Consider the following 13,601-nt stretch of genomic DNA (forward strand, 5'->3'; position numbering starts at 1 on the left):
CCCGCCATATTCTGTCCAATGATGCCGCCAGAATAATGTCACGGAACGACGTAAAGGAACTGTGCGGTTGTGAAGTCTTCTCTGATTGGCTGAACCGCTGACACAACGAATGCAATGTAACTGGTCTGTGGCTTGTTGGCGCTCAGTTTGAGATTCTGTCTTGATCTGCGGTGGACCTCTCTGTGTTGTAACCTGCTACAGCTACGTTATTGCAGTTTATAATTGGTTCCCAGTGTCCAGCTGAGGAGATAACTCAAACGCCTGCAGTTTCAGAAAACCAGCTGCCAACATGCATGTCGTTAAACGAGGTAATGTAGCTAACTTTAATATTTTTGCTGTCAAATATAGGTTACCACAAAGCCCTGGGGATTTGCGTTTCCTGAAAACTTTTAAAATGTCTGTATGTTATAGGAAATGTTAATACTGTTAAGGAATATTATATTTTTTAGTCTACTACTCAGTTTAAGTCATATTAAAATAGTTGTTTCTTTGTGTGGTTTCCGTCGGGACAGAACAAAGGCTGAAGATATGTAACAACAAAAGCTCAAACCCAAAAGCTTTACGTCTTGTTGTTGGGTTTGTCTGTATTTTGAATACAATACAATACAACAAATATTACTATAAAGTTGAGCATACTATTGTTTTTAAAATAAGTTACTCAGCCGAGACTTCGAAATGATAATTTTTCTTTGTTCTCCTGCATTTGACATTTAATGCAGCGGTGTTTTACGAAGTAAACGCGTTGACAGACTTGCTAGTTTAAGGAATCTGTGTAAAGGTTTACTTTAGACACATTTCGGCATCTGTTGTAATGGCGCGAAGTAAGTTGTCTTCCTGTTGTTGACACAACAACAGCTCAGACAGGTGCAGGCTCCTCTGAACTAATTGGTCAGGGAGGAAATCCAGTTAAGGCAGTGCGGGTTATGGCGCGTCTGAGACTGCGGTTATGTTAATAAACTCTTCTAATCATTTACTTCATAAATCATGAAGTAAGTTTGAGGGATAATAATATTTATCTCTTTTTAAGATGGACGCCAGGAGAGAGTGACCTTTGACAAAATCACATCGCGCATCCAGAAGCTTTGCTATGGACTCAATTCTGACTTCGTGGATCCCGTAAGTTCAAAGCTAGAGGGGGGGTCAAGTAATTGGGTGACATGGTTGGCAGACTCCAGTGATAATCTATGGTGTGTTTTATGTCTGTTTCTGTAGGCCCAGATTACGATGAAGGTGATCCAGGGTCTGTACAGCGGAGTCACCACCGTGGAGTTGGACACTCTGGCAGCAGAGACAGCTGCCACCCTCACCACTAAACATCCCGACTATGCCATCCTGGCTGCACGCATCGCTGTGTCTAACCTGCACAAAGAGACCAAGAAGGTATTCAGTGGTGAGTACAAACCTTAAGTTACCATAACAGATCTAACGCTCTATTGAGATTAATTTCTATGATTTCGATTTGAAACAAATGACGGCATTAATGCACCATAGCGATCATAATGTCATCTGTTATTTGTGTAAATGCTAATTTACACATTGCACATTATGGTATTCTTCTTGATTGATTGACAGCATCAAAGTAGTAAGTATTCTGCACTTAAATTAGACTTTTTTTTCTTTTTTGTTTCTGTAGATGTGATGGAAGACCTTTACAACTATGTCAACCCTTTGAATAAATGTCACTCTCCCATGATCGCCAAGGAGACGCTGGACATTATCCTTGAACACAAGGCTGTAAGTCACATTTGATCATATGTTATGTTCTTGTTATCAAATGATTGCAATTATTTCTTGCATGTTTTAAAATCATAACCTCTATTCTCCACAGCGCCTCAACTCAGCCATCATTTATGACAGAGACTTCTCCTACAACTTTTTTGGCTTTAAGGTAATTATTAATTTTATTTTGCATTAAAAAAGTCATACAAACACTGGGATTCTCACTCTAATTTGTCCCTTTGCTGTAATAGACTCTGGAGCGGTCGTATTTGTTGAAGATCAATGGCAAAGGTGAGGATTCATTTTCCTATAAATTGTTGAGAGGAATGCTTATAGGTGTAGATACTCCACGCCAAGTCATCAGTTAATTGGACGTTCTTATATTGTTCAATATTTTCTTCTGTAGTTGCTGAGAGACCCCAGCACATGCTAATGAGAGTGGCTGTGGGGATTCATAAAGAAGACATTGATGCAGCCATCGAGACTTACAACTTGCTGTCAGAGAAGTGGTTCACCCATGCCTCCCCTACACTGTTTAACGCTGGCACCAACAGGCCTCAGCTGTCCAGGTAAAGAATATAGAAATGAGGGCATGCCATGTCCAAAGATCAGGTGCTTTCTTTTAAGTTTGATCCCTTTTCCTGATTTAATTTTTTTGGACTTTTGCAGTTGTTTCTTGCTAGACATGAAGGACGACAGCATTGATGGTATTTACGACACACTGAAGCATTGCGCCCTCATCTCCAAATCAGCTGGAGGTATTGGATTGGCAGTTAGCTGCATCAGAGCAACAGGCAGCTATATTGCTGGGGTGAGCAAAATGCTTATTGTGGAGAGCAAAATCAAGCAGATATTAAGGAGCTTTTTATCTTAGTAAATGTGGTTCATGTTTTTCAGACTAACGGCGTTTCAAATGGGCTGGTTCCTATGCTTCGAGTGTACAACAACACAGCACGTTACGTTGACCAGGGTGGCAACAAGGTAAGGATGTAATTTATCTCAAATTATCAAAGACACATAATAATGGTGTGCATAGAATGGTGCTTGAAATTGTTGTTGCAAGTTTAAATACCTTGCTCTTTGCATTTGCTTGTTTAGAGACCTGGGGCCTTTGCTGTGTACCTGGAGCCGTGGCATTCTGACGTGTTTGACTTTTTGGAGTTGAAGAAAAACACAGGCAAAGAAGAGCAGAGGGCCAGAGATCTGTTTTTTGCCTTGTGGATTCCAGACCTCTTCATGAAACGAGTGGAAAGCAATCAGGTGAATGTTCAGGAAGTGCCATCCTTAAATATTTTGATGCTTGTGATACATTTTGAAACTTTGCTTACAAGTCTTATTGATCTTGCGCTGTTCTTGTAGGACTGGTCTCTGATGTGTCCCAGTGAATGTCCTGGGCTGGAGGAGTGTTGGGGAGAGGAGTTTGAGGAGCTCTACACTCGGTAAGATCACAACACCAAACTCCGTTCTTATTTAACAGCTCATTTATCATTTCTAACCTACCCCATGGATCCTGTTGATCTTTAGATATGAGAAGGAGGGCAGGGCTAAACGTGTGGTGAAGGCTCAACAGCTGTGGTACGCCGTCATTGAGTCACAGACGGAAACTGGCACACCATACATGCTCTACAAGGATGCCTGCAACAGGAAGAGCAACCAGCAAAATTTGGGCACTATAAAATCCAGCAACCTGTGCACTGAGATTGTAGAGTACACAAGCAAAGATGAGGTGAGGAGCCGACAAATTTACTATTTATTTAGCTTTTTTCTATATTGTTGCTTGTTGCATAATTTTGTGAGTGTGTGTTTTTCACTTTGGTTTGGTGTTTTTTCTTCTCAGATTGCGGTGTGTAACCTGGCATCCATTGCCCTCAACATGTACGTCACCCCAGAAAAGACCTTTGACTTCAACAAGCTTGCATCTGTTACCAAAGTCATTGTCAAGAACCTGAACAAAATTATTGACATCAACTACTACCCAGTGCCTGAGGTATGATTTATTTCCTAGTGTTGCTCCTTAGCCAACCATTCAGCCAGGTCTGATGAGTTAACAAATAGTTCCTCCATTCTGTGTTACAGGCTGAAAGGTCTAATAAGCGTCACAGGCCAATTGGAATCGGTGTGCAGGGTCTGGCTGATGCCTTTATCCTCATGCGGTATCCATTTGAAAGCCCAGAGGCCCAGTTACTCAACATTCAGATCTTTGAGACCATCTACTACGCTGCCCTGGAGGCCAGTTGTGAACTGGCAGCAGAGCTCGGCTCCTACGAAACCTACGCTGGCTCTCCTGTCAGCAAAGGAGTGAGTAGTTTTTTAGTATGCCTAAAATTCATCCTGAGACATAGTTAAGCATTCTGAGATCAAATCTCAACCAAGACATTTTGTTTTCCAGATCCTTCAGCATGACATGTGGGGGAAAACCCCAACAGATTTGTGGGACTGGAAAGCACTGAAGGAGAAAATTGCAAAGTAAGTCTTTCTGAAAGTCATCTGAAAGTTTTTGGCAGTTCACAGTTATTGTGTCACATTTATTTCATGTAGAAACTGTAGTTCATTCCTTGTTCAACCCATGTGTGTCCTCAGGCATGGTGTGAGGAACAGTCTGCTTTTGGCTCCTATGCCTACAGCCTCCACTGCCCAGATCCTGGGCAACAACGAGTCCATTGAACCGTACACTAGTAACATCTACACCCGCAGGGTCCTCTCCGGAGAGTTTCAGGTCAGTAGTGAATGCATCAGCTGTTTTGCACATCTAAAGTCAAGTGTCCTTAGGAGGAAAGGTTTCTATATGTGTGTTTTTTCTGCCTGTTGTATAGATAGTGAATCCACATCTGCTGAAGGACCTCACAGAAAGAGGACTGTGGAGTGAGGAAATGAAGAACCAGCTGATTGCTCAGAATGGATCCATCCAGGTAAAGAGTTGCACTTAAAATCTTAACTAATTAAAGTAGTCACCATCACAGCTGTAAATGTCTCTATTACATAAATTGAACTGTTTTGGTGTGCAAACCTTTGTTAAACACCTCACAGGAAATTGAGGAGATTCCTGACGATGTGAAGCAGCTGTATAAAACTGTGTGGGAGATTTCTCAGAAGACTGTCCTCAAGATGGCAGCAGATCGTGGCGCATACATCGACCAGAGCCAGTCCCTTAACATTCATATTGCTGAGCCAAACTACGGCAAACTGAGCAGCATGCACTTCTATGGTTGGAAATTGGTAAGTAAGGACTGAGACAAAGAGCTCTCTAGGTACCAACAGACAAATATGCTGCATCAGAGAAAGAACACCTTTAAGCCTGTTTATTTACTCCACAGGGCCTGAAAACTGGCATGTACTACCTGCGGACGAAGCCAGCCGCCAACCCTATTCAGTTCACTCTGAATAAGGAGAAACTAAAGGAGGGCCAGTCAGCTAAAACTGTGGAAGAGGAGACCAAAGAACTTAACACTGCTGCCATGGTGTGCTCCTTAGCAAACAAAGACGAATGTCTGATGTGTGGATCCTAAGTGAAGTGTACTACACTCAGACACACACTCCTCCTTAATCACCACATTTCCCACTGAAAATGTATTTTCACAAACAATCGGTGCTTCTTTTTTGTGTGTAAATGATTTTGTAATAAGTGTTTACATATTCCGCTATCTTCACAGCACAAATCTTTACAGGTATTATTTAATTTGTACTGGATTTTCATCATGAGGTGTGTGTTGAATGCATGTTTTGTATAGAAATGATAGGGTTTAATGAATTAATATTTGCTCTTACTTTTATTTTATACAATTTTGTAACGTGGGTGACAAATGAATTTCATGTCAGTTTGTATTTTTAGATAAATGAAATTAAACTTATGTAGGGGTCTTTCATCAAGTCTGATTATTTAATAGATTGTCAAGAATGTGTCAGTCTTGTGTCTGAGAATATACCATGTGTAGTATTTTTAACTTACTCATACCTGGATTAAGGGAAACAAGAACAGCAGTTTTACATTTACTAACCAAAGAAAAGTCAGTCTGATGCTACTTATATTTTGTGTTTACTAGGAAATAAGAAGCAGGACATTTTGGTGTTTCTATCCTAGGACAGTCTAAAAAGATGGTGGTTGTTATTGGCCGATACCAGTAAGAGGAAGTGTGACTAATGGTTAAGTATATTTGAATTTACTGGACAGGTTAGGATTTAAAATACTACAAACTAAAACAGAACTGGTGACTCATCCAGTACTGTGACAAAAGGCTATATGCCCATGTGTTTTTCCAGTGAAGCGTCTGGATGTAGCATGCCTTGGGAGAGATGCTGCTGCTGCAGGTGATGAATTAATGAACTGCTGTGTTCATGCTTGAGATCTCATGGGATCATTATGTGTGAAGCAAGCTGAGACCTGCACTGTCACACTAGCAACAGGTATAGGTCAGCTGCCTAGCCAAAAGAAATACTAATGCAACACTGTGACTCCAGTTAACTCAGAGGATCCTCTACATTATGATGGAGACATGCAAAGACAAAGTCATTTCATTTCAAATTATTTATTCATTAACTATTTTACAGAGTAACAATGTTGTGCAAAAGATAACTGAATCCAAGGCTATTTTCTTGTGATATTTAAATATCAGATAACAAGAAACCAGCAGAGAATCTTGAACAGTACAACTAGGATGTGACATATTTGCTCTAATCAGCTGACAAATGAAACTGCATTTTGCAGTTTAAAGTGGTGACTACTTGTGGTATAATATGTGTTTGTGTTTTTTTCTTCATAAGGCACAGTAACCTCAATTTCCTGTTGATGTTACTTAGACATGTTCCACACACCTTGACCAGACCTTTGTCTTTGTGCGCTAAATATGAAGCAGCAGTCAGCTGCTAGATAGTTGGGGAAATAGTTACTCATTTTGTCAAATATGAAGACAATCCACCAACAACCAACTTCTAACCTAACTTAACCCTTTTTTTTCTATTTCTCAAAATGTTAGCTTTTAGGTTAAGCTGTGAACAAGCCTAAAATCAGTGCTAGCATCCCAAATATGAAGATATGCCAAATGTTTAGCTGTCTGTACGTTGTTCATATGTTTTGGGCTCTCAAATGTTATTACACAGTAGAAAGTATCCTGCTGATATTTTAACTTTCTGGCTATTTGTTGAACACATAGAAAACCCCACATCATAGAAATGGCAAATGTATATATAGTAAATAACCTCTTATCAGATATTTGGTAAAGTGACCAAAGGGCCAAGCTCTGCAAAAGTCAGTGTGGTCCTTAAATCGGGACATTAACCAGGTTATGGTCGCCCTACTGCACTATCGATGGATCCGTCCCCTTCTTGGGAACCAAAGCCCGTGTCCTGGGAGCTGCTACTTCCTGTTGGTGAGGGAATGTTTTTTTTGCTTAAAGGTTTTTCTCCGCTCCCCCTAACGCCAGATTTCTCTGCTATATTATGCTCAAACTTTCTGTTCTTCGTCCATGTTGCCTCCACTTTTCTTTCTTGCAGCTCTATCTCCTTGAACTTGTTCACTATTTTTTTTGTGTCTGTCTTTTCGCAGCTTACTTCGTTGCCCTCTGAGCCTTCAGGGATCATCTCTGTGTCTTTTTCACTAACTTTCACCCCTGTGTTCATCTCTCCTTGCCCTCCCTTTTCTGCCTCACCCTGCGTGGCCTCGCCTTTCACCTTCTCTTCTACGCGTTTTAAACTCGTCCCTTCTGTCACTTCGTCTCTCACTTTATTCTCATCTCTGTCTGCTTTTGCTTGCTCTATTTTCTCCATTTCATTCTGATCCTCTGGTTTTTTAGCTCGGCCTTCCTCCATTTTCACCACATCACAGTCGGTCACCTGATTCGGCCCCTCTGCTCCACATTCGCCCACCTGATTCTGTTCCTGCTGTGCGTCTGAGTCACCCTTTTTGCTATCCACCTCTCCCTCTTCGTGGTGCACTGTCACCTTGAGTGCAGTGTTTTTGTTGTCATCTTGTCTGGTGTTAAAACCTCTGAAATTGTTCTTGGCTCCAATGATGTATTTCCCCAGTATAGAGGAGCCATCCTTAGTCAGTGGATTGCTTGCCGCGTGCCCATCTTCCGTCGGAAGTTGCTGGAGCATTTTCATATCGTTGTGCATCCTGGTGACTGCTTTACTCAGCTCAGTGATTCGATTACCAATATCTGAGGGAAGACAATACTCTGATCACACCACAGCATTCAGCCTTTGCAATGACCCATACTGATATTCATATTGGGAGATTGACTCACTTTTCTTTGTTTTTTTTTTTTTTCAGTTCAGTCAAAATAAGTGGTTTGCAATTGAACACTAAAATGTTCAAAATGCGTTAATGTAAATGTATTTTTAAAGGATGTTTAAAAACAACAAATGTTAGCCAAAGTGCTGTACAGAGTAGTCAAGGCATGTAACAATAAAAAAAACTAATAAACACACTGTCAACACAGAAACAAAGACTATAGAGATCCACTAATATCCAAAAGGATCCACTCATCTTAAATGTATTATAAAATAATACACATGCTATATAAAAGAAAATAAGAACTTGAGAACGTTCTAAACTGACGTTTACATCCCCAATGACTCTTCACAGCAGCCATCTTGACTTGCCTCAGTAGGGAAAGCACAGGCATTAATGATGGCTACATTCCACTCAGAGGAGATCCTGTTTTTGCGGATGCTCGGTTACTGTTGTGGCTTAATGGGGCACTTAATGGAACTGAACCCTCATTATTTCCACCTGTGCTTGCCACCTTCTCACTTCTCAGCCAATCATAAGCCCCCTGCCTCTATTAGGCTAGTAAGCTCAACAGCTGCTACCAAAATTAGCCATTTTGCAAAAAAATATCCCTCAGTTGATTTAAACCATGGACACTGTGGTTATGTTTTTTAGACTTAATATTCAACATGTGCTACTCAGAGAAAGACCCTAAAGCAGCTAAGCTACAGGGAGCTAATAGTGCAAACAGGCTACGCAACTGCCTAGCTTAGCAGCCAGCTAGGTAGGTAGCTGTTGTAAACCAGTTAAGCTAAGACCCATAAAGTTTTATAAAACTTTATAAAGCTGTATAAAGGTTTACTTAGTGTCTGTCTGGTGGGCTCAGTTCCAGCTTGCTGCTGGTTGATTCAGAATAACATTTACAATATTGTTTCTAACTGGCTAATTTTGGAAGCAGTTGTTGAGCATGCTAGCTTAGCGAAAAAAAATTCAGTGATTGGCTGAAAGGTGACATTATGTAAGAGCAATGATTAATTTAATCTTTAATTTGCATAATAACCTTTTTTTATGGGTTATTATGCAAATTAAAGTTAGTTTTGAATAATTCTGCCACAAATTCCTAGTTCATTTATTTAGTTTATTCATATGCCATTAACACAAGTTTCATTGTTTACTGACTTATTGGAGTCAAACTGAAAACATTTCTATAATATATAATTTAATACATTTTATCTAACAAAAGAGAGAGGTGGCACGCAGAAGGCCATGAAATCCAATGTTTGTCTGTGAGGACATGATATTTTGGTGCTAGAGTGACTGTTACCTTTCCTCTTAGTCTCCTCAAACTCCCTGCGAGCCGACTCAATGTACCGCTGCACCAGAGCCCCGATCACCTGCTGCCGGTAAGGTATCTGGCTGTCTTGAGATCCCTTATCGTTGGACTATTTTACATGATAAGAAATAATATAAAACATGGATTTAATGTCATATACTGGAGACTGAAATCATTATTTTATTAAAATCACAATTACCTAAGCCTCACACACTTACCAAAGAAGTTATAGCGGGATATTTTTGCTCAGAGGAACACTTGCAGCAGCAGCAGATTCGTCTGAAGATGCCCCTTGAACATAAATTGAAACAAATTAATAATTAAAAAATAATAATAATAATACTTTTTTTGTAGTTTAAAAGTGTCAGTTTTGGAACTACCTTAAGATGCCCACCTTAAGATGTAAAAGACAGCTTTGGGTGAGGGGATAATGTTGAAAGGCACAGGCATGGTGAGGCCTTCTCTAAAGTAACTGAGGTACAGCTTTGACCTGGCAAATTTCCACTCAACGTCTGCGTCATCCTGAAAAGAATTTGGGATATCGGCCCACAGCACTGAGGTTTTGCATTTTATCACAGAAGCAACACAAAATGAATTCAACTCCCCACCTCAATTTTCTGAAAGGAGTTGGTGATCATAGCAATAAGCATGTTGAGGAGCACAATGACAATGACAAGAGTGAAGATGCCATAGAGAATCCTTCCTACAAACTCTGCCAACACAAACTGAGGCATGTCCACGTAGTCCTGGTTGGCCACACCAAACATGGTCCAGAATAAGAAGTGGAACGTCTCGTTAAACCTGGAGCAAGGATGTGGAGTGTGTTACCATCATGAGACAGTTTTCACACCACTGCTTACACACAATGGATTGAAAAAGACCAAATATAAAAGGCTTGGATTAATGCACAACTGAGGGCAGTGCAGCCTGTGGATAAGCCTCAGACAGCAACATCTTACCTGCCAAGGTGAGGAGAGATGACATAAGGAACATAGACATTGTTGATGCCACAGAGGAAGGCTGTTCCTATGATCATCAATATAAACATAAATCTAGAAAAGAAAAAAAGAACGTTCTTTGGGATCGGTCATGTGTCCCCCACAGAATCCCCCCACAGGCAATGATCACTATTCAAACATGCAGAATGCCGTTACCTCATCATGTCGTCAATCATTTTTCCTATGGAGATCTGTAGCGTTCCCAGAGATTCATGGGCTGGCAGGATGTACGCCAAGCGTGTGAAGCTCAACATGCTGGTCACTGCGAACAGCACCTCTGCAATCAGCTGAGGGTCCTCCTGATGCCAGTCATCACGTACTGTGGAACAGTTTCACATAACAACAGACCAACTGAACATTGAGAACTTTTACGTCAGTATTTCAGACGAATGCTCTGATGTCCTTTTCCCACCAGTCTGGGTGAAGTAGACGCACTCCTCCGCGCCAATGTGATCATGGCAGACGAAATGGCCTTTGAGCATAATAAGCACACGTAAGGCAAAGGACGCCAGGTACATGCTGAGAACCATCATGTCCAAGCAGTTCCACCAGTCTAGGAAGTAACTCCGCAGCCCCTCGATCCACACTTCCTTACACTCATACCAGAAGAATCCTACAAGAAACAGTTTGATATGAGCCCAGTTCTATTGCTCTTGCGACTGGAGATATTTATGGCCGTGATCTCAGAGCGTTAAGAAGGAGACAGTGAACCTACCGACCACCCACACCATGTGGAATGAGCTGTGCAAGATGTTCTGCTGCCGGGAAGCAAATTTGTCTCGATACATCTCCATAGTTATCGATTCTCCAAGAAGTGTGATGAGAAACCACAGATAGGATGCTGAGTGAAGGAGAAACTTGATCACAGGAATCTTTAGGATCTTCCCTATCTGGAGAAAAATCAAAAGACCTGTCAAGGATGAACAGAACACAATTGTAGTGGCTTTACTTTTTTCTTAACTGCCATGTGACCTTTGACTTCGGTGCAGTCCAGTAGACGAGACAAAGAAGGGGCATGGTGAGAAAGATCCCCACAGAGACAAACAATTTCCATATTGTCCTGCTGCCTCTCCAGCCCGAGAGGTTCCCACACCAGATAGATGACAGCACCTGCTGGCAGATTGGGTGCGCCACAAACTGCACCAGAAGAGTACCAGAGAGTAGAAGAGAACTGATTAATCAAGTTTATGCGGCCTCTTTCTTGTCTCAGGTTTACTGAATACTTACATATCTGCAATTAGCTACCTGTTTCTGGTTGTAGTTAACGGCGAGCCGCAGACGTGACAGGTTGGGTATACCCTCCTCAAAGGCCTGCTCATCTAAGGAATCCTGGCTCTCGACTCCACAGCTGTTCAGAATAGTGGTCACCTCACTCTGGTTGCGACACATCCCCAGCAATTCGACGGCAAACTCCTGGCAGAGCTCCTCTAGGCTCAGGTACTGAGGCTGCAAAGAAAGTTGCCGGAGTAATGAAACCACACAGACACAGAGCTTAACAAATAAGGGGTGGTCCCTATGAATGTCCTCTGACCTTGAACTCTGGCTCTTTTTGTGACAGCATGCGGAGCTCTTTGCTGAGACTGAAAGCTCTGAGCATGGCATCTTCAGAGGTGACGGACAAGTAGGCACGGCTCGCGATGCCACGATAGGTATTGATACGGGACAAGGAGAACTTCAGCAGGTCATACTGACGCCCGTTTCGGCACTCCAGACAGGTACAGGATATCTTATGAGGCCATGGGATGACATGGCCTTTCTGGGTGAGCATGGTGACTATTTCGTATAGGTCTTTCTGGCAGGCTAAGGTCAGAGGAGTCACACCAGGCGCAAACTGTGAGTTGTCAATAGAGTGATCAAAGATGGCCTGAGAGAAGGATCGTACGTCCATCTTGTTGCCTTTCTCCTGGTCCAGGCGGTCAAGAAGACGCTTCACCACCCTGGGCTGGTTTGTGTCCACAGCAACAAGCAGGGCCTCGTGAATTTGCCGGAAGTCAAACTTGACCCCCTGCAGGAGGGCGTCCATGGCATCCTCGCTGCCCAGGCGGATGGAGAGGTTGAGGGCCTCCCTCCACTGGCGATCCTCGGACTCGTCCAGCTGGCGGATGATCCCATCGCCCGTCTTTAACAGTCCACACAACAGTTCTATTTTCCCTTCCTGAATGGCGGTGATAAGTTCCGGACGGAACTGCATCTTCTTGTTCATAATTTCGCGCCATTGTTCTGGCTGGGGTACAAGACAGGTGAGTTAGCAGCTGTGTCAGACGACTATTTTCACATTTTTATGAAACAAATGGAAGATATCTAAAAAGGCACCTTGTAATCGGATCCCTTATTTAAATTAAGTCAGGATAATGTTACTGTGGAAAATTTAAGCATATGCAAAAAAATTTTATTTTAACACAGTCCATGGTGCAGTGCAGTGACTGGTATAAAACACAATTCAGTAACAAAACATAATGTTTTTATTATGTAAAGCAGTTTAGAGCATACCTAGAGAACTTTACTCTCAGTAAAATACAATTTATTTCCAAATGACAAATATACTAATAGTAGTACTCCTACTCAACAGATGTGAATAAAGTTGTGCTTACCGTGAGGTTTTCCATTCCCGATGACAAAACAAAAACTGTCCTGAGAGGCAATATTAAAGTTGAATAAACCAAACCAAGTCACATTCTCTGAAGACATGAAAAAGTTTTTTGTCTGCTATTCTGAGCTTCAGAGATGAAGATGAGAGACACAGAGCAGATTGCAGTGCCGGCTTCAATAAGAGGAGGACTGAGCTCTTTGGTGTCCAGTGATCATGTGCTACCAGCTGACTACATGGACACTGTACATCAGCATCCACAATAACACTCAATGCCCCATGGGGCAAGGCCAATTAAAATGTAACCGGTTCAGAGTGTTTCACGCTTGGCTGGGGCCAAACCAAACTGTTTCTGCACTCAGACAGGAATTAACTGTGTTCTCCCCAATGGAAACAGCGCCATGGTACAATTAAGGTAGCTGTTACAGAACAGGCAGCAGCTGTCATCATTTCCCCCGGAGGGGCTGGAAGGAGTTCACAGCAGTGGGAAAAACAAAGAGCTGCAAGTTAAAAGATTCACTAATTATTTTCACTAGTCTTTTTATATGGCCCTTGTCCTCGGCCTGGAAGCAAATTTGCACATTTGCATTTTTGTCTTAACACAGCTGTAATGTTTCGGTCTCAATACTATGCCAGCTTCAATTATTTTTATATCTGTGGTTTTGAGAGGCTTATTGGCTCTTCATCTGAGTCAAATCCATTACAGTACAGCTTTGGTCCAAGTCCTTTTCACACATTCTAACTTATATTTAGTTGAGC

General features: G+C 41.8%; 2 protein-coding genes across 2 annotated transcripts; one reads left to right on the plus strand and one right to left on the minus strand.

The window, feature by feature from the left end:
- The first annotated feature begins 37 nt into the window (after nucleotides 1-37).
- On the plus strand, nucleotides 38-5,582 carry LOC311502572 (ribonucleoside-diphosphate reductase large subunit). Its single transcript, XM_084564857.1, has 19 exons — nucleotides 38-308; nucleotides 1,028-1,116; nucleotides 1,213-1,390; nucleotides 1,634-1,734; nucleotides 1,829-1,888; nucleotides 1,971-2,010; nucleotides 2,126-2,288; nucleotides 2,389-2,530; nucleotides 2,617-2,700; nucleotides 2,818-2,979; nucleotides 3,079-3,158; nucleotides 3,244-3,445; nucleotides 3,557-3,706; nucleotides 3,796-4,017; nucleotides 4,109-4,185; nucleotides 4,300-4,435; nucleotides 4,533-4,628; nucleotides 4,747-4,935; nucleotides 5,034-5,582. The coding sequence occupies exons 1-19, from the start codon at nucleotides 290-292 to the stop codon at nucleotides 5,223-5,225; spliced, it is 2,382 nt and encodes a 793-aa protein (XP_084420983.1). The 5' UTR covers nucleotides 38-289; the 3' UTR covers nucleotides 5,226-5,582.
- A 1,059-nt stretch (nucleotides 5,583-6,641) lies between these two features.
- Nucleotides 6,642-12,861, minus strand: LOC311502571 (short transient receptor potential channel 2-like; the record flags this gene model as incomplete). The annotated part of the gene is made up of 13 exons (XM_084564856.1): nucleotides 6,642-7,871; nucleotides 9,249-9,366; nucleotides 9,476-9,548; nucleotides 9,652-9,779; nucleotides 9,866-10,058; nucleotides 10,217-10,309; nucleotides 10,412-10,574; nucleotides 10,668-10,868; nucleotides 10,971-11,145; nucleotides 11,228-11,392; nucleotides 11,501-11,701; nucleotides 11,787-12,479; nucleotides 12,847-12,861. The coding sequence occupies 13 exons, from the start codon at nucleotides 12,859-12,861 to the stop codon at nucleotides 6,997-6,999; spliced, it is 3,093 nt and encodes a 1,030-aa protein (XP_084420982.1). The 3' UTR covers nucleotides 6,642-6,996.
- Nucleotides 12,862-13,601: the final 740 nt, after the last annotated feature.

The sequence above is a fragment of the Chelon labrosus genome, assembly GCF_963514085.1.
Source record: "Chelon labrosus genome assembly, chromosome: 17".
Classification (NCBI taxonomy): Eukaryota; Metazoa; Chordata; class Actinopteri; order Mugiliformes; family Mugilidae; genus Chelon; species Chelon labrosus.